This window comes from Salvelinus namaycush, unplaced genomic scaffold (assembly GCF_016432855.1).
Source record: "Salvelinus namaycush isolate Seneca unplaced genomic scaffold, SaNama_1.0 Scaffold3869, whole genome shotgun sequence".
In the NCBI taxonomy this organism is placed as follows: Eukaryota; Metazoa; Chordata; class Actinopteri; order Salmoniformes; family Salmonidae; genus Salvelinus; species Salvelinus namaycush.
Window position 1 is genome coordinate 1 of NW_024060862.1, and position 19,892 is coordinate 19,892.

Genomic DNA, 19,892 nt, shown 5'->3' on the forward strand with positions numbered 1-19,892 from the left:
CCCCCCCTCTCTCTCTCTCTCTGTCTCTCTCTGTCTGTCTGTCTGTCTGTCTGTGTGTATCAGTATCTGGAGTTCTGTGATGAGATACTGGTGTTGGAGAGTGGACAGATAAAGGAGTCCGGGACACACAAAGCTCTGATGAAAGCTGAAGGCCGGTACGCACAGATGATCAACAACTTCCAGACGGAGCATTCCCAGGTAAGATCTCCCGTTATCCACCTCTACCTCTGGGTACGCACAGATGATCAACAACTTCCAGACGGAGCATTCCCAGGTAAGATCTCCCGTTATCCACCTCTACCTCTGGATACGCACAGATGATCAACAACTTCCAGACGGAGCATTCCCAGGTAAGATCTCCCGTTATCCACCTCTACCTCTGGATACGCACAGAGGATCAACAACTTCCAGACGGAGCATTCACAGGTAAGAACTCCCGTTATCCATCTCTACCTCTGGATACGCACAGATGATCAACAACTTCCAGACGGAGCATTCACAGGTAAGATCTCCCGTTATCCACCTCTACCTCTGGATACGCACAGATGATCAACAACTTCCAGACGGAGCATTCACAGGTAAGATCTCCCGTTATCCACCTCTACCTCTGGATACGCACAGAGGATCAACAACTTCCAGACGGAGCATTCACAGGTAATATCTCCCGTTATCCACCTCTACCTCTGGATACGTACAGAGGATCAACAACTTCCAGACGGAGCATTCCCAGGTAAGATCTCCCGTTATCCACCTCTACCTCTGGATACGCACAGAGGATCAACAACTTCCAGACGGAGCATTCACAGGTAAGATCTCCCGTTATCCACCTCTACCTCTGGATACGTACAGAGGATCACCAACTTCCAGACGGAGCATTCACAGGTAAGATCTCCCGTTATCCACCTCTACCTCTGGTACATTCACAGGTAAGATCTCCCGTTATCCACCTCTACCTCTGGATACTCACAGAGGATCACCAACTTCCAGACGGAGCATTCACAGGTAAGATCTCCCGTTATCCACCTCTACCTCTGGTACATTCCCAGGTAAGATCTCCCGTTATCCACCTCTACCTCTGGTACATTCCCAGGTAAGATCTCCCGTTATCCTCCTCTACCTCTGGGTACGCACAGAGGATCAACAACTTCCAGACGGAGCATTCACAGGTAAGATCTCCCGTTATCCACCTCTACCTCTGGGTACGCACAGAGGATCAATAACTTCCAGACGGAGCATTCACAGGTAAGATCTCCCGTTATCCACCTCTACCTCTGGATACGTACAGAGGATCAACAACTTCCAGACGGAGCATTCACAGGTAAGATCTCCCGTTATCCACCTCTACCTCTGGATACGTACAGAGGATCACCAACTTCCAGACGGAGCATTCACAGGTAAGATCTCCCGTTATCCACCTCTACCTCTGGTACATTCACAGGTAAGATCTCCCGTTATCCACCTCTACCTCTGGATACTCACAGAGGATCACCAACTTCCAGACGGAGCATTCACAGGTAAGATCTCCCGTTATCCACCTCTACCTCTGGTACATTCCCAGGTAAGATCTCCCGTTATCCACCTCTACCTCTGGTACATTCCCAGGTAAGATCTCCCGTTATCCTCCTCTACCTCTGGGTACGCACAGAGGATCAACAACTTCCAGACGGAGCATTCACAGGTAAGATCTCCCGTTATCCACCTCTACCTTTGGGTACGCACAGAGGATCAATAACTTCCAGACGGAGCATTCACAGGTAAGATCTCCCGTTATCCACCTCTACCTCTGGATACGTACAGAGGATCAACAACTTCCAGACGGAGCATTCACAGGTAAGATCTCCCGTTATCCACCTCTACCTCTGGTTTCAGAGCCAATAGATACGAAGGGTGTAGCCAAGAGGAACTGTCATGTTTTATTCCTCATTGACTACAGCAACAAGTCCAATTCAATATCCAAGAACATTATTAGGATCAGTCCACCTGGAGGAGACTATGTCCAGTCTAGATATCATGTATCATGTTTTAGTCTAGTTTATTAGGATCAGTCCACCTGGAGGAGACCATGTCCAGTCTAGATATCATGTTTTAGTCTAGTTTATTAGGATTAGTCCACCTGGAGGAGACTATGTCCAGTCTAGATATCATGTATCATGTTTTAGTCTAGTTTATTAGGATCAGTCCACCTGGAGGAGACTATGTCCAGTCTATATATCATGTATCATGTTTTAGTCTAGTTTATTAGGATCAGTCCACCTGGAGGAGACTATGTCCAGTCTATGTCAGGACCCGGTGTGAGAAACAGTCACTAATAGTCGGCAGAACCCAGAAGATGAGGCAGACACAGCACTACTAGAGAAGGTGGTTTAATCAAGGTAAAAGATCTTCAGGCAAAAATATAAATCCACAACGTCAAAAGTAAAGCCAAGAGAAAAAATGGATATCCTCCAAAATACAAAGAAAATCCACAAAGAGGTAAGAACAGCAGGGAAAAAAACAAACCTCAAAAGACTAATCAAAAATAAACAAGAACAAAACCAGAGTACCTCTGGAAAATCCAACAAGAGAAATATATGTTCACAGCATGGCTGGGGCTGGGTGCTAACATACAAACACAGAGCAAAGAACTGAGGAACACTCAGGGTTTAAATACCTACAAGACAATGAGGCACAGGTGCAAACAATAACTGGAACAAGGGAAAAACAAAAGGTTCAAAAAGGCGCAATGGGAGCATCTAGTGACCAAAACCTGAATAGTCCTGGCCAAAACCTGACAGAATCCCCCTCCTAGGAACGACTCCTGACGTTCCTACCAGCCTTCTCAGGGTGGAGGGCCCTGAACTGACGAATGAGGTCAGGGTCCAGTATGTCTTTGGCAGGAACCCAGGAGCGCTCCTCGGGACCGTAGCCTTCCCAGTCCACCAGATACTGCCAGGACCGCTGCACCCGGCGGGAATCCAGTATCCGATGGACGGTATAAGCCGACTGGCCTCCGATGACACGGGGCGGAGGGGGAGGTCTGCCTGCCGGGATAAGGGGAGAAAAAACAACAGGTTTTAATAAAGAAATGTGAAACGTGGGATTAATCTTAAGGGATCTGGGTAAGTGCAGGCGAAAAGTAACGGGGTTCACTCTCCTGGCAACCTTAAAGGGACCGATGAATTTCTGGGACAGCTTGCGAGACTCCACCCGTAGCGGTAAATTCTTAGTTGAGAGCCATACTCTCTGGCCGAGGCGCAGGGTAGGCCCGGGACGGCGACGTCTGTTGGCTTGTCGTTGGTACCGCTGTGAGGAACGCAGAAGATTAAGACGGGCCTTCTTCCACGTAAGCCGACAGCGTCTGATGAACCTCGAGGCTGAAGGCACTCTGACTTCTGCCTCCTGGTCCGGGAACAATGGAGGAGCATAGCCAAACTGACACTCGTGCGGGGACATACCAGTGGAGGATGAGCACAAGGTGTTGTGCGCGTACTCGGCCCAAACCATGAAGGACGACCATGTGGACGGGTTGTTGGAGACCATACATCTGAGGGTGGTTTCCAGCTCTTGATTCATCCTCTCGGTTTGGCCGTTGGACTCCGGATGGTACCCTGAAGAAAGACTGGCAGTGGCCCCTATGAGTTGGCAGAAGGCCTTCCAAAACCTTGAGGCGAACTGGGGACCTCTGTCGGAAACCATATCTTGCGGAATGCCGAAGACTCGGAACACATGGTTAATCACCAACTCAGCCGTTTCCTTGGCAGAAGGTAATTTAGTCAAGGGGACGAACCTGGCCGCCTTAGAAAACCTGTCGATGATGACTAGGATAGTAGTATTACCATGGGACGGAGGAAGGCCAGTAATAAAGTCCAATGAGATATGGGACCAGGGTCGGTGGGGAATAGATAAAGGGTGAAGGAGTCCTTGAGGGCGGAGGTGAGAAGATTTGCCCTGGCAGCACACGGGACAGGCCTTGACGAAAGTGGCAACGTCTTCTTTTATGGTGGGCCACCAGAACTTACGCTGGATGAACTCCAAGGTGCGACCTACGCCTGGGTGACAGGTGAGGCGAGAGGAGTGCCCCCACAGAAGGACCTGGGTCCTCGCTGCCTTGGGAACAAACAACCGATTGGCAGGACCTCCTTTAGGACCCGGTTCGATGGCTTGAGCTCGTTTCACAGTATCCTCAACTTGCCACGAGATCGGAGCCACGATCCTAGCGGCAGGAAGGACAGGCATGTCAGTATCTTCTCGAATGGCAGGAGCGTAGACTCGTGACAAGGCGTCCGGTTTGAGATTCTTCGACCCGGGTCTATAGGTGAGGATAAACTGGAATCGATTGAAGAAAAAGAGACCATCGAGCTTGTCTGGAGTTCAACCGCTTCGCCTGCTGGATATACTCCAGATTTTTGTGGTCCGTAAGCACTTGAAACAGTTGAGAAGCCCCTCGAGCCAGTGTCTCCATTCCTTCAATGCCATCTTAACCGCTAGGAGTTCACGATCCCCCACATTGTAGTTCCTCTCGGCCGGGGTAAGCCGGTGAGAGAAGAAGACGCAAGGGTGAAGCCTCTTGTCTTCACCCCTCTGAGACAGGACAGCTCCAACACCAACCTCTGATGCGTCTACCTCCACCACAAAAGGTTCATCCGCCGTCGGTAGTGTCAGGATGGGAGCAGAGAGGATGCGCTGCTTGAGTCCTTGGAAGGCCGTCTCAGCTTCTTCTCCCCACAGAAACCTTGCGTTGCCACCCTTGGTTAAAGCTGAAAGAGGGGCTGCCACCAAGCTGAAGTTCTTGATGAACTTGCGGTAAAAGTTAGTGAAGCCCAGGAAACGCTGAACTTCCTTAACGGACTTGGGGGTGGGCCAATCCGCTACCGCCCCTACCTTCCTGGGGTCCATCTGGACTCGACCGGGTTCCACTACAAATCCCAGGAATTGTACTCGGGAGGAATGAATTCACATTTCTCCGGCTTAACGTACAAATGGCTGTCTAGGAGGCGTTTGAGTACTTGTCTGACATGCTTAGTGTGTTCTTGAAGGGAGCTTGAAAAGATGAGGATGTCATCCAAGTAAACAAACACGAAGATGTTAAGCATATCCCTAAGCACATCGTTTATGAGCGCTTGGAACACAGCCGGGGCGTTGGTCAGGCCGAAGGGCATCACCAAGTATTCGTAGTGACCAGTAGGCGTGTTGAAAGCGGTCTTCCACTCGTCACCGGGTCTGATCCGTACAAGATGGTATGCGTTCTGCAGGTCAAGTTTAGTGAAGACAACTGCTTCCTGGAGCAGCTCAAAGGCTGTGGCCATAAGGGGTAGCGGGTAGCGGTTACGGACGGTTATGGCATTGAGTCCCCGGTAGTCGATGCAAGGACGTAATCCACCGTCTTTTTTGGCCACAAAGAAAAACCCTGCTCCCGCCGGCGAGGTGGATGGACGCATGAGGCCTGCTGCCAGAGCGTTCCTTGATGTAGGTATCCATAGCAGCTCGTTCGGGAGGAGATAGGGAAAAGATCCGACCCCTGGGGGGGGCAGGTGCCCGGAAACAGGTCGATGGGGCAATCGTAAGGTCTATGGGGTGGTAGTCTGGTGGCCCTCTGTTTGCTAAATACCGGTTTGAGGTCATGGTAACACTCGGGAACTCGGGACAGGTCGATGGATTCTAGAGACTCGGGAGGGGAACTCGGGGAACTTGGGAAGATACAAGTGGCTTGGCACGTAGGACCCCACTGCTTGATAGTGCCCACAGACCAGTCGATGTGAGGGTTATGGCTGTGAAGCCAGGGGTATCCAAGGACGAGAGGGAACTCGGAACAGGAGATCAGATGAAAGTTCATCACTTCCTGGTGTTGGGAAACTGAAAGTCGCAAGGGGGTAGTGACACGAGTGACAAGTCCAGATCCCAAAGGGCTTCCATCCAACGTAGTAACCCTTATGGGGTCACTTAGAGGTTCAGAGGGAACGCCATTCTCCTTCGCCCAGACACCATCCATGAAGTTACCTGCGGCTCCAGAGTCTACCAAGGCTTGAAGGGGAAGCTCGTGGTTGTCCCAGGAAAGGGTAACTGGAATGAGCAGGCGGGAGTTGGATGGATGGGAGGAGGTTATGTTTCCCGTTACAGTCCTCCCAGGCCTGCACGGGAGAGTGCGTTTCCCTGGAGCCCGGGACACGTGGAGCGGAAATGGCCCGGTTTGCCGCAATATAGACAGCATCGCTCCCTCATCCGGCGGTCTCTCTCAGCCTGGGAGATGCGTCCAACCTGCATGGGTTCCGGTGGAGCCCGCGAGGATAAAGGTGGAGACTCGGAGCTGGGACCGATAGGAGCTAGGGTGAGAGGTCTACGGTTGAGTTCTCTCTCTCTCAGACGCTGGTCTATGCGCGAGGCCAACTTGATCAGGGACTCGAGGTTGTCCGGTGGTTCCCGAGTGGCCAGTTCATCTTGGATGGTGTCGGAAAGACCCTTCAAAAAGCACACTGTGAGCACCTCGTCGTTCCAGCCACTCGCATAGTCCGTCACGCTGCGCCGACCTTGGCGGAGAGTTAGGAGCTGTTTGGCTGAGTCAGGGCCGCTGGTAGGACCTTGAAACACTCGCTTGAATTCTTCAGCAAAGGTAGAGTAGCTGGCACAGCAGGGACTTTGGGCATCCCACACAGCAGTAGCCCAGGCTAGGGCTTTTTCCGACAGCAGGGTGATGATATATGCTATCTTGGACCGGTCGGTGGGAAACGACGAGGGTTGCAGCTCGAAGGACATTGGGTGAAAAACCCCTTACAAACACTCGGATCACCTGAGAACCGTTGGGGAGGTGGCAGACGAGGTTCAGCCAGGGGGTTAACTGCCACGGGTACTTGAATCTGATGTACTGGGGCAGAAGCGGTTGCCGGGGAAAGTTGATCAGAAATCTGCTTTATGGAAGTCAGCATCTCCGACAGAAGTTGAGAATGTCTAGCCATTAAGGCCTCTTGCTGAACCAGAGCAGCTTCGTGACGTTGGACAGTTCCCTCGTGGTGGGACAGCATGGGGAAAAAATCCTGGGTACTGGCTGCCTCTGGGTTCATTTTAATGGCTCTGTGTTTCTGTCAGGACCCGGTGTGAGAAACAGTCACTAATAGTCGGCAGAACCCAGAAGATGAGGCAGACACAGCACTACTAGAGATGGTGGTTTAATCAAGGTAAAAGATCTTCAGGCAAAAATATAAATCCACAACGTCAAAAGTAAAGCCAAGAGAAAAAATGGATATCCTCCAAAATACAAAGAAAATCCACAAAGAGGTAAGAACAGCAGGGAAAAAACCAACCTCAAAAGACTAATCAAAAATAAACAAGAACAAAACCAGAGTACCTCTGGAAAATCCAACAAGAGAAATATATGTTCACAGCATGGCTGGGGCTGGGTGCTAACATACAAACACAGAGCAAAGAACTGAGGAACACTAAGGGTTTAAATACCTACAAGACAATGAGGCACAGGTGCAAACAATAACTAGAACAAGGGAAAAACAAAAGGTTCAAAAAGGCGCAATGGGAGCATCTAGTGACCAAAACCTGAATAGTCCTGGCCAAAACCTGACAGTCTAGATATCATGTATCATGCTTTAGTCTAGTTTATTAGGATCAGTCCACCTGGAGGAGACTATGTCCAGTCTAGATATCATGTTTTAGTCTAGTTTATTAGGATCAGTCCACCTGGAGGAGACTATGTCCAGTCTAGATATCATGTTTTAGTCTAGTTTATTAGGATCAGTCCACCTGGAGGAGACTATGTCCAGTCTAGATATCATGTTTTAGTCTAGTTTATTAGGATCAGTCCACCTGGAGGAGACTATGTCCAGTCTAGATATCATGTGTCATGTTTTAGTCTAGTTTATTAGGATCAGTCCACCTGGAGGAGACTATGTCCAGTCTAGATATCATGTTTTAGTCTAGTTTATTAGGATCAGTCCACCTGGAGGAGACTGTCCAGTCTAGATATCATGTATCATGTTTTAGTCTAGTTTATTAGGATCAGTCCACCTGGAGGAGACTATGTCCAGTCTAGATATCATGTTTTAGTCTAGTTTATTAGGATCAGTCCACCTGGAGGAGACTATGTCCAGTCTAGATATCATGTTTTAGTCTAGTTTATTAGGATCAGTCCACCTGGAGGAGACTATGTCCAGTCTAGATATCATGTTTTAGTCTAGTTTATTAGGATCAGTCCACCTGGAGGAGACTATGTCCAGTCTAGATATCATGTTTTAGTCTAGTTTATTAGGATCAGTCCACCTGGAGGAGACTATGTCCAGTCTAGATATCATGTTTTAGTCTAGTTTATTAGGATCAGTCCACCTGGAGGAGACTATGTCCAGTCTAGATATCATGTGTCATGTTTTAGTCTAGTTTATTAGGATCAGTCCACCTGGAGGAGACTATGTCCAGTCTAGATATCATGTATCATGTTTTAGTCTAGTTTATTAGGATCAGTCCACCCGGAGGAGACTATGTCCAGTCTAGATATCATGTTTTAGTCTAGTTTATTAGGATCAGTCCACCTGGAGGAGACTATGTCCAGTCTAGATATCATGTTTTAGTCTAGTTTATTAGGATCAATCCACCTGGAGGAGACTATATCCAGTCTAGATATCATGTATCATGTTTTAGTCTAGTTTATTAGGATCAGTCCACCTGGAGGAGACTATGTCCAGTCTAGATATCATGTTTTAGTCTAGTTTATTAGGATCAGTCCACCTGGAGGAGACTATGTCCATTCTAGATATCATGTATCATGTTTTAGTCTAGTTTATTAGGATCAGTCCACCTGGAGGAGACTATGTCCAGTCTAGATATCATGTTTTAGTCTAGTTTATTAGGATCAGTCCACCTGGAGGAGACTATGTCCAGTCTAGATATCATGTATCATGTTTTAGTCTAGTTTATTAGGATCAGTCCACCTGGAGGAGACTATGTCCAGTCTAGATATCATGTTTTAGTCTAGTTTATTAGGATCAGTCCACCTGGAGGAGACTGTCCAGTCTAGATATCATGTATCATGTTTTATTCTAGTTTATTAGGATCAGTCCACCTGGAGGAGACTATGTCCAGTCTAGATATCATGTTTTAGTCTAGTTTATTAGGATCAGTCCACCTGGAGGAGACTATGTCCAGTCTAGATATCATGTTTTAGTCTAGTTTATTAGGATCAGTCCACCTGGAGGAGACTATGTCCAGTCTAGATATCATGTTTTAGTCTAGTTTATTAGGATCAGTCCACCTGGAGGAGACTATGTCCAGTCTAGATATCATGTTTTAGTCTAGTTTATTAGGATTAGTCCACCTGGAGGAGACTATGTCCAGTCTAGATATCATGTATCATGTTTTATTCTAGTTTATTAGGATCAGTCCACCTGGAGGAGACTATGTCCAGTCTAGATATCATGTATCATGTTTTAGTCTAGTTTATTAGGATTAGTCCACCTGGAGGAGACTATGTCCAGTCTAGATATCATGTTTTAGTCTAGTTTATTAGGATTAGTCCACGTGGAGGAGACTATGTCCAGTCTAGATATCATGTATCATGTTTTAGTCTAGTTTATTAGGATCAGTCCACCTGGAGGAGACTATGTCCAGTCTAGATATCATGTATCATGTTTTAGTCTAGTTTATTAGGATCAGTCCACCTGGAGGAGACTATGTCCAGTCTAGATATCATGTATCATGTTTTAGTCTAGTTTATTAGGATCAGTCCACCTGGAGGAGACTATGTCCAGTCTAGATATCATGTTTTAGTCTAGTTTATTAGGATCAGTCCACCTGGAGGAGACTATGTCCAGTCTAGATATCATGTATCATGTTTTAGTCTAGTTTATTAGGATCAGTCCACCTGGAGGAGACTATGTCCAGTCTAGATATCATGTATCATGTTTTAGTCTAGTTTATTAGGATCAGTCCACCTGGAGGAGACTATGTCCAGTCTAGATATCATATATCATGTTTTAGTCTAGTTTATTAGGATCAGTCCACCTGGAGGAGACTATGTCCAGTCTAGATATCATGTATCATGTTTTAGTCTAGTTTATTAGGATCAGTCCACCTGGAGGAGACTATGTCCAGTCTAGATATCATGTTTTAGTCTAGTTTATTAGGATCAGTCCACCTGGAGGAGACTATGTCCAGTCTAGATATCATGTTTCATGTTTTAGTCTAGTTTATTAGAGGTCCCATTAGCTGTTGCACATGCTGCCACTTCTCTTCCTGGGTTTTCCCACACGAACCATCAAATACACAGTCGTATACTGTATTGTCAAGACTCCCGAGAGACGTCAACAAATATATTCCTCCCACATTATTAATGTCTGACTTAATCCTGTATGTTAGGAACGAACTGAGGAGGAGCCGACACAACCAGACCCCGTGGACAGGAAGGAGAATAACCTGGTTGATCACAAGGGAAAAGGACTAGAAAACCCAGGTTTGATTTGATATAGATCCATATATATCTTAACATAGACACGGTCTGCTCTCACATCCTGTATGTAATGCTATTGGAAACAATAGGTTTTTGTTCTAGTGTCTTGTTTAATACATTTCATTCTTATATGTGTAGCTCTGCGTTAAAAGGTCTGTTGTGTGTCATTTACTGGGATTTACGTCACGTCTTTTCCCCCCGACAGCTTTTGACATGTCTGATGAGAAACCAGACGAGTCGGGAGGAAGTCAGTCGGTATCACATGACGTCAACGGTAATTTTAGCCAGGGTCCTCGATTCCTTCACATTCCAATCCTCCAAAGTATTATTATGGCTGTACACCGTGTGACATTTTAAATGATCAAATCAATTAATTCCATCAACATGATGTTTGTTGTTGTTTATTATGGTTGTTGTTGTTTATGTTTTTTGTTGTTTATTATGTTTGTTGTTGTTTATGGTTGTTGTTGTTGTGTTTTTTGTTGTTTATTATGTTTGTTGTTGTTTATGGTTGTTGTTGTTGTGTTTTTTGTTGTTTATTATGTTTGTTGTTGTTTATGGTTGTTGTTGTTGTGTTTTTTGTTGTTTATTATGTTTGTTGTTGTTTATTATGTGTGTTGTTGTATATTATGTGTGTTGTTGTATATTATGTGTGTTGTTGTTTATTATGGTTGTTGTTGTTTATTATGTTTGTTGTTGTTGCTGTTGTTGTTGATGATGTCTGTTGATATGTGTTGTTGTTGTTTATTATGGTTATTGTTGTTGTTTATTATGTTTGTTGTTGTTTATTATGTTTGTTGTTGTTGCTGTTGTTGTCTATTGGTATTTGTTGTTTTTTATTGTGGTTGTTGTTGTTGTTTATTATGGTTGTTGTTGTTTATTATGGTTGTTGTTGTTTATTATGGTTGTTGTTGTTGATGTTGTTTATTATGGTTGTTGTTGTTTATTATGGTTGTTGTTGTTTATTATGGTTGTTGTTGTTGATGTTGTTTATTATGGTTGTTGTTGTTTATTATGGTTGTTGTTGTTGATGTTGTCTGTTGATATTTGTTGTTGTTGTCTGGTAGTGTCCAAGGACCAGCTGGTGACTCAGGAGGGTTCTCAGGAGGGTTCTGTTACCTGGAGGACCTACCACCAGTACTGTAAAGCTGCAGGAGGTTAGGGCACACCTCAGCCAATCAGCCTTACTCCTCACACCTAGTGGAGCAGGGATACTCAGATCTAAGCAAATCATTAACCAATATTGTAGCAGTATAGTGTGGGTTATGTTGAGTCATGCTGAATCTTGTATCTTATGGTGTCTCCTCTCTCCTCTGGTCTCTCCTCTGGTCTCTCTGGTCTCTCCTCTCCCCTTTGCTCTCTCCTCTGTTCTCCCCTCTGGTCTCTCCTCTATTCTCTGGTCTCTCCTCTCTCCTCTGGTCTCTCCTCTGGTCTCTCCTTTGGTCTCTCTGGTCTCTCCTCTTCCCTTTGCTCTCTCCTCTGTTCTCCCCTCTGGTCTCTCCGCTATTCTCTGGTCTCTCCTCTGGTCTCTCCTCTGGTCTCTCCTCTGGTCTCTCCTCTCCCCTCTGGTCTCTCCTCTGGTCTCTCTGGTCTCTCCTCTGGTCTCTCCTCTGGTCTCTCCTCTGGTCTCTCCTCTCCCCTCTGGTCTCCCCTCTGGTCTCTCCTTTCCTCTACCCTCGTTTCTCCTCTGGTCTCATCTTTTCTCTCCTCTGGTCTCTCGTCTGGTCTCTGGTCTCATCTTTTCTCTCCTCTGGTCTCTCGTCTGGTCTCTGGTCTCATCGTTTCTCTCCTCTGGTCTCACCTCTGGTGTCTCTGGTCTCCAGGGTACATACTACTGTCTCTCATCATCATCATCTTCATCTGCTTGGTGGGGTCCACTGCCTTCAGCAACTGGTGGCTCAGCTACTGGCTGGAGCAGGGATCAGGGGTAAGTCTACTGTAGTTCAAATGTTTGTCAATTGACCCTTCGCTAGGCCCCTACCCCCTTTGGTTACTGTTGCAACCTCTGACAACATTTTCTTTTGGAAGACCAATTCATCACTCAAACCACTGGCGAAATCCCCCCTTACAATGATGTTGATGTTTTTTTTACACAATGAAATGAAACACAGACCAACCCTTGTTAATTAGAAGACACGTGGGTATGTTTTGATGGACTGGTATTACAATTTATTCACGGGGAACCTGGTAAGATGATGTTTGTTTTGTGGCTAGCCACTGAACGGCTCTGAATTCACTGTCAGCAAGCAGTCAAATAACCACTTTTGGAAGCTGACTAGTGCTCTCTAATAGCATCATGATGATAGCAGAGGAGAGTTGTATTCATAACATGGCTTAGCTAGCTAACATACATTTTGCGAAAACATGTTATATTGAGTGGCTAGCTAGTGTTAGCAAAGTTTTAGTGGTCAATGAGACTGAGAACTAGCTAACCAGCGGAGCTAGCAAACAATGTAACGAAAGTATAATTTCGGATTCGATAAATACTAATATCAACAGGCTCGGCATTTCAGGAATCACAGTAGCGCCTGGTGCACTGTTAAATTATTTAGCCATTTTCAACTATTTATGTTTTGAAGAAAAACTCCGTTTTCTGCCATTTCCCTTACTGGCTTTCATGCGTTTGAAACGTGATCTTGTCTGAGATGTCGGACTCGACGACAGTTGCTATCCATTGGAGCGCTGCGATTGGTTTTCCCCAAAAATTCTGGAGCTTAGAAAAGGGTCAATTGCATGAACAGTTTGTCGTTCCTATTTTAGCAGATTAGATGACATCTGTGGCTAGCACAAGTAATACATTTTTTTTAACATAACATGCTGCATCTGTTTTTTATAGACTAGTTAAAACATTCTTAGTACCTTACACGGTAACAAAGCCATATATTAACTAACGGGCTCTTTAACGTGTGATTTCAGACAGCGAACATGTCGAATTCCACCGCAGGAAACATCTCCCTGAACCCTGACCTGAGCTTCTACCAGATGATTTACGGCCTGGTGGTGGTGGCCATGCTGGTCTTCAGCTTCCTCAAGGGCTACTCTTTCACCAAAGTTACGCTGCACGCGTCCTCCAAGCTACACGACACCATGTTCAGAAACGTAACTACCACACAACACCACTGTTATCAATCACACTACACACTGTTGTCAATAGTATTGAAACGGACAGGGGAGAGGTACAATGCGGGATGAGAACCAAAAGTTATTGATGAGGAATTCCATAGCGTTGAATCTTGGAAGAAGAGAGGGGAGAGGGGACATCCTTGTCTTCTTCCACAACAAATAGCTGGGTTTGTGTTCATAGCTTTTACTTTGGGATGTAAAGAACCTTGATCACCCTGGACTGTCTGGGGGTCAGACCCTGGGCAATCCCATGAGTCATGTGACTTTACATTTTAGCAGTGGATAGGTCTCTGAAGATATACACTACTATTCAAAAGTTGGGGTCACTTACAAATGTCCTTTTTGTTTTTGAAAGAAAAGCCATTGGCCCTTTTGAGCCTGTAATCGAACCCACAAATGCTGATGCTCCAGATACTCAACTAGTCTAAAGAAGGCCAGTTTTATTGCTTCTTTAATCAGAACAACAGTTTTCAGCCGTGCTAACATAATTGCGAAAGGGTTTTCTAATGATCAATTAGCCTTTTAAAATTATAAATGTGGATTAGCTAACACAACGTGCCATTGGAACACAGGAGTGATGGTTGCTGATAATGGGCCTCTGTACGCCTATGTAGATATTCCATTAAAAATCTGCCGTTTCCAGCTACAATAGTCATTTACAACATTAACAATGTCTACACTGTATTTCTGATCAATTTTATATTATTTAATTTTTTTTTGCTTTTCTTTCAAAAACAAGGACATTTTTTAAAGTGATCCCAAACTTTTGAACGGTCGTGTATGTCATAAAGATCTTACAGTAGGGTTGTGTTCCACCAGTCCTCTCATCACCCTAACCCTATCCCCTGGGTCCTGTCTGTGTTCCACCAGTCCTCTCATCACCCTAACCCTATCCCCTGGGTCCTGTCTGTGTTCCATCAGTCCTCTCATCACCCTAACCCTATCCCCTGGGTCCTGTCTGTGTTCCATCAGTCCTCTCATCACCCTAACCCTATCCCCTGGGTCCTGTCTGTGTTCCATCAGTCCTCTCATCACCCTAACCCTATCCCCTGGGTCCTGTCTGTGTTCCATCAGTCCTCTCATCACCCTAACCCGATCCCCTGGGTCATGCCTGTGTTCCATCAGTCCTCTCATCACCCTAACCCTATCCTCTGGGTCCTGTCTGTGTTCCATCAGTCCTTTCATCACCCTAACCCGATCCCCTGGGTCCTGTCTGTGTTCCATCAGTCCTCTCATCACCCTAACCCTATCCCCTGGGTCCTGTCTATGTTCCATCAGTCCTCTCATCACCCTAACCCGATCCCCTGGGTCATGCCTGTGTTCCATCAGTCCTCTCATCACCCTAACCCTATCCCCCGGGTCCTGTCTGTGTTCCATCAGTCCTCTCAACACCCTAACCCTATCCCCCGGGTCCTGTCTGTGTTCCATCAGTCCTCTCATCACCCTAACCCTATCCCCTGGGTCCTGTCTGTGTTCCACCAGTCCTCTCATCACCCTAACCCTATCCCCTGGGTCCTGTCTGTGTTCCATCAGTCCTCTCATCACCCTAACCCTATCCCCCGGGTCCTGTCTGTGTTCCATCAGTCCTCTCATCACCCTAACCCTATCCCCCGGGTCCTGTCTGTGTTCCATCAGTCCTCTCATCACCCTAACCCGATCCCCTGGGTCCTGTCTGTGTTCCATCAGTCCTCTCATCACCCTAACCCTATCCCCTGGGTCCTGTCTGTGTTCCATCAGTCCTCTCATCACCCTAACCCTATCCCCCGGGTCCTGTCTGTGTTCCATCAGTCCTCTCATCACCCTAACCCTATCCCCTGGGTCCTGTCTGTGTTCCATCAGTCCTCTCATCACCCTAACCCTATCCCCTGGGTCCTGTCTGTGTTCCATCAGTCCTCTCATCACCCTAACCCTATCCCCTGGGTCCTGTCTGTGTTCCATCAGTCCTCTCATCACCCTAACCCTATCCCCTGGGTCCTGTCTGTGTTCCATCAGTCCTCTCATCACCCTAACCCGATCCCCTGGGTCATGCCTGTGTTCCATCAGTCCTCTCATCACCCTAACCCTATCCTCTGGGTCCTGTCTGTGTTCCATCAGTCCTTTCATCACCCTAACCCGATCCCCTGGGTCCTGTCTGTGTTCCATCAGTCCTCTCATCACCCTAACCCTATCCCCTGGGTCCTGTCTATGTTCCATCAGTCCTCTCATCACCCTAACCCGATCCCCTGGGTCATGCCTGTGTTCCATCAGTCCTCTCATCACCCTAACCCTATCCCCCGGGTCCTGTCTGTGTTCCATCAGTCCTCTCAACACCCTAACCCTATCCCCCGGGTCCTGTCTGTGTTCCATCAGTCCTCTCATCACCCTAACCCTATCCCCTGGGTCCTGTCTGTGTTCCACCAGTCCTCTCATCACCCTAACCCTATCCCCTGGGTCCTGTCTGTGTTCCATCAGTCCTCTCATCACCCTAACCCTATCCCCCGGGTCCTGTCTGTGTTCCATCAGTCCTCTCATCACCCTAACCCTATCCCCCGGGTCCTGTCTGTGTTCCATCAGTCCTCTCATCACCCTAACCCGATCCCCTGGGTCCTGTCTGTGTTCCATCAGTCCTCTCATCACCCTAACCCTATCCCCTGGGTCCTGTCTGTGTTCCATCAGTCCTCTCATCACCCTAACCCTATCCCCTGGGTCCTGTCTGTGTTCCATCAGTCCTCTCATCACCCTAACCCTATCCCCTGGGTCCTGTCTGTGTTCCATCAGTCCTCTCATCACCCTAACCCTATCCCCTGGGTCCTGTCTGTGTTCCATCAGTCCTCTCATCACCCTAACCCTATCCCCTGGGTCCTGTCTGTGTTCCATCAGTCCTCTCATCACCCTAACCCTATCCCCTGGGTCCTGTCTGTGTTCCATCAGTCCTCTCATCACCCTAACCCTATCCCCTGGGTCATGTCTGTGTTCCACCAGTCCTCTCATCACCCTAACCCTATCCCCTGGGTCCTGTCTGTGTTCCATCAGTCCTCTCATCACCCTAACCCAATCCCCTGGGTCCTGTCTGTGTTCCATCAGTCCTCTCATCACCCTAACCCTATCCCCTGGGTCCTGTCTGTGTTCCATCAGTCCTCTCATCACCCTAACCCTATCCCCTGGGTCCTGTCTGTGTTCCATCAGTCCTCTCATCACCCTAACCCTATCCCCTGGGTCCTGTCTGTGTTCCATCAGTCCTCTCATCACCCTAACCCTATCCCCTGGGTCCTGTCTTTGTTCCATCAGTCCTCTCATCACCCTAACCCTATCCCCCGGGTCCTGTCTGTGTTCCATCAGTCCTCTCATCACCCTAACCATATCCCCCGGGTCCTGTCTGTGTTCCATCAGTCCTCTCATCACCCTAACCCTATCCCCTGGGTCCTGTCTGTGTTCCATCAGTCCTCTCATCACCCTAACCCGATCCCCTGGGTCCTGTCTGTGTTCCATCAGTCCTCTCATCACCCTAACCCTATCCCCTGGGTCCTGTCTGTGTTCCATCAGTCCTCTCATCACCCTAACCCTATCCCCTGGGTCCTGTCTGTGTTCCATCAGTCCTCTCATCACCCTAACCCTATCCCCTGGGTCCTGTCTGTGTTCCATCAGTCCTCTCATCACCCTAACCCTATCCCCTGGGTCCTGTCTGTGTCGTAGATCCTGAACAGCCCCATGAGTTTCTTTGACACCACCCCAACGGGACGTATGGTGAACCGGTTTTCCAAGGACCAGGATGAGGTGGATACCATGCTGCCCTTCAACATGGAGAACTTCCTGCAGTTCTGCCTGATGGTCACCTACACCATTGTCACCATCTCGGCCGTGTTCCCTCCGTTACTCATCGCCATCACGCTGCTGGGAGCCATCTTCACACTCATACTCTAGTGAGTCAACCCGGCATCTTTACAGATCGGTCATTTACCCACGGTGACATGCAGTCAGTTTGGTCATTTACCCAGGGTGACATACAGTCAGTTTGGTCATTTACCCAGGGTGACATACTGTCAGTTTGGTCATTTACCCAGGGTGACATGCAGTCAGTTTGGTCATTTATCCACGGGGACATACAGTCAGTTTGGTCATTTACCCAGGGTGACACACAGTCAGTTTGGTCATTTACCCAGGGTGACATACAGTTAGTTTGGTCATTTACCCAGGGTGACATACAGTCAGTTTGGTCATTTACCCAGGGTGACATGCAGTCAGTTTGGTAATTTACCCAGGGTGACATACAGTCAGTTTGGTCATTTACCCAGGGTGACATACAGTCAGTTTGGTCATTTACCCAGGGTGACATGCAGTCAGTTTGGTCATTTACCCAGGGTGACATACAGTCAGTTTGGTCATTTACCCAGGGTGACATACAGTCAGTTTGGTCATTTACCCAGGGTGACATGCAGTCAGTTTGGTCATTTACCCAGGGTGACATACAGTCAGTTTGGTCATTTACCCAGGGTGACATGCAGTCAGTTTGGTCATTTACCCAGGGTGACATGCAGTCAGTTTGGTCATTTACCCAGGGTGACATGCAGTCAGTTTGGTCATTTACCCAGGGTGACATGCAGTCAGATTGGTCATTTACCCAGCGTGACATGCAGTCAGTTTGGTCATTTACCCAGGGTGACATACAGTCAGTTTGGTCATTTACCCAGGGTGACATACAGTCAGTTTGGTCATTTACCCAGGGTGACATACAGTCAGTTTGGTCATTTACCCAGGGTGACATACAGTCAGTGTGTTCTAAGTATGTTGTATGTTGTGTCCTGTGTGCTCTGAGTCCTGTGTGTTCTGAGTCCTGTTTGTTCTGAGTCCTGTGTGTTCTGAGTCCTGTGTGCTCTGAGTCCTGTGTGCTCTGAGTCCTGTGTGTTCTGAGTCCTGTGTGTTCTGAGTCCTGTGTGTTCTGAGTCCTGTGTGTTCTGAGTCCTGTGTGTTCTGAGTCCTGTGTGCTCTGAGTCCTGTGTGCTCTGAGTCCTGTGTGCTCTGAGTCCTGTGTGTTCTGAGTCCTGTGTGCTCTGAGTCCTGTGTGTTCTGAGTCCTGTGTGCTCTGAGTCCTGTGTGTTCTGAGTCCTGTGTGTTCTGAGTCCTGTGTGTTCTGAGTCCTGTGTGTTCTGAGTCCTGTGTGTTCTGAGTCCTGTGTGTTCTGAGTCCTGTGTGTTGCGTTCTGAGTCCTGTGTGTTCTGAGTCCTGTGTGTTCTGAGTCCTGTGTGCTCTGAGTCCTGTGTGTTCTGAGTCCTGTGTGTTCTGAGTCCTGTGTGTTCTGAGTCCTGTGTGTTCTGAGTCCTGTGTGCTCTGAGTCCTGTGTGCTCTGAGTCCTGTGTGTTCTGAGTCCTGTGTGTTCTGAGTCCTGTTTGTTCTGAGTCCTGTGTGCTCTGAGTCCTGTGTGTTCTGAGTCCTGTGTGCTCTGAGTCCTGTGTGTTCTGAGTCCTGTGTGCTCTGAGTCCTGTGTGTTCTGAGTCCTGTGTGCTCTGAGTGCTGTGTGTTCTGAGTCCTGTGTGCTCTGAGTCCTGTGTGCTCTGAGTCCTGTGTGTTCTGAGTCCTGTGTGCTCTGAGTCCTGTGTGCTCTGAGTCCTGTGTGTTCTGAGTGCTGTGTGTTCTGAGTCCTGTGTGTTCTGAGTCCTGTGTGCTCTGAGTCCTGTGTGCTCTGAGTCCTGTGTGCTCTGAGTCCTGTGTGCTCTGAGTCCTGTGTGCTCTGAGTCCTGTGTGCTCTGAGTCCTGTGTGTTCTGAGTCCTGTGTGTTCTGAGTCCTGTGTGTTCTGAGTCCTGTGTGTTCTGAGTCCTGTGTGTTCTGAGTCCTGTGTGCTCTGAGTCCTGTGTGCTCTGAGTCCTGTGTGCTCTGAGTCCTGTGTGCTCTGAGTCCTGTGTGTTCTGAGTCCTGTGTGCTCTGAGTCCTGTGTGCTCTGAGTCCTGTGTGCTCTGAGTCCTGTGTGCTCTGAGTCCTGTGTGCTCTGAGTCCTGTGTGCTCTGAGTCCTGTGTGCTCTGAGTCCTGTGTGCTCTGAGTCCTGTGTGTTCTGAGTCCTGTGTGCTCTGAGTCCTGTGTGCTCTGAGTCCTGTGTGTTCTGAGTCCTGTGTGTTCTGAGTGCTGTGTGTTCTGAGTCCTGTGTGCTCTGAGTGCTGTGTGTTCTGAGTCCTGTGTGTTCTGAGTCCTGTGTGTTCTGAGTGCTGTGTGTTCTGAGTCCTGTGTGTTCTGAGTCCTGTGTGTTCTGAGTCCTGTGTGTTCTGAGTCCTGTGTGTTCTGAGTCCTGTGTGTTCTGAGTCCTGTGTGTTCTGAGTCCTGTGTGCTCTGAGTCCTGTGTCCTCTGAGTCCTGTGTGTTCTGAGTCCTTGTGTGTTCTGA

General features: G+C 47.8%; 1 protein-coding gene across 1 annotated transcript; it reads left to right on the plus strand.

Annotated features, from left to right (window-relative positions):
• Window positions 1-63: 63 nt before the first annotated feature.
• Window positions 64-17,442, plus strand: LOC120040856 (multidrug resistance-associated protein 9-like; the record flags this gene model as incomplete). Its single annotated transcript, XM_038985856.1, has 7 exons — window positions 64-198; window positions 10,330-10,423; window positions 10,626-10,694; window positions 11,488-11,577; window positions 12,244-12,347; window positions 13,337-13,519; window positions 17,216-17,442. Coding segments are annotated over 7 exons (902 nt in total), but the record flags the coding sequence as incomplete, so codon positions are not given.
• Between the last annotated feature and the right edge of the window lie 2,450 nt (window positions 17,443-19,892).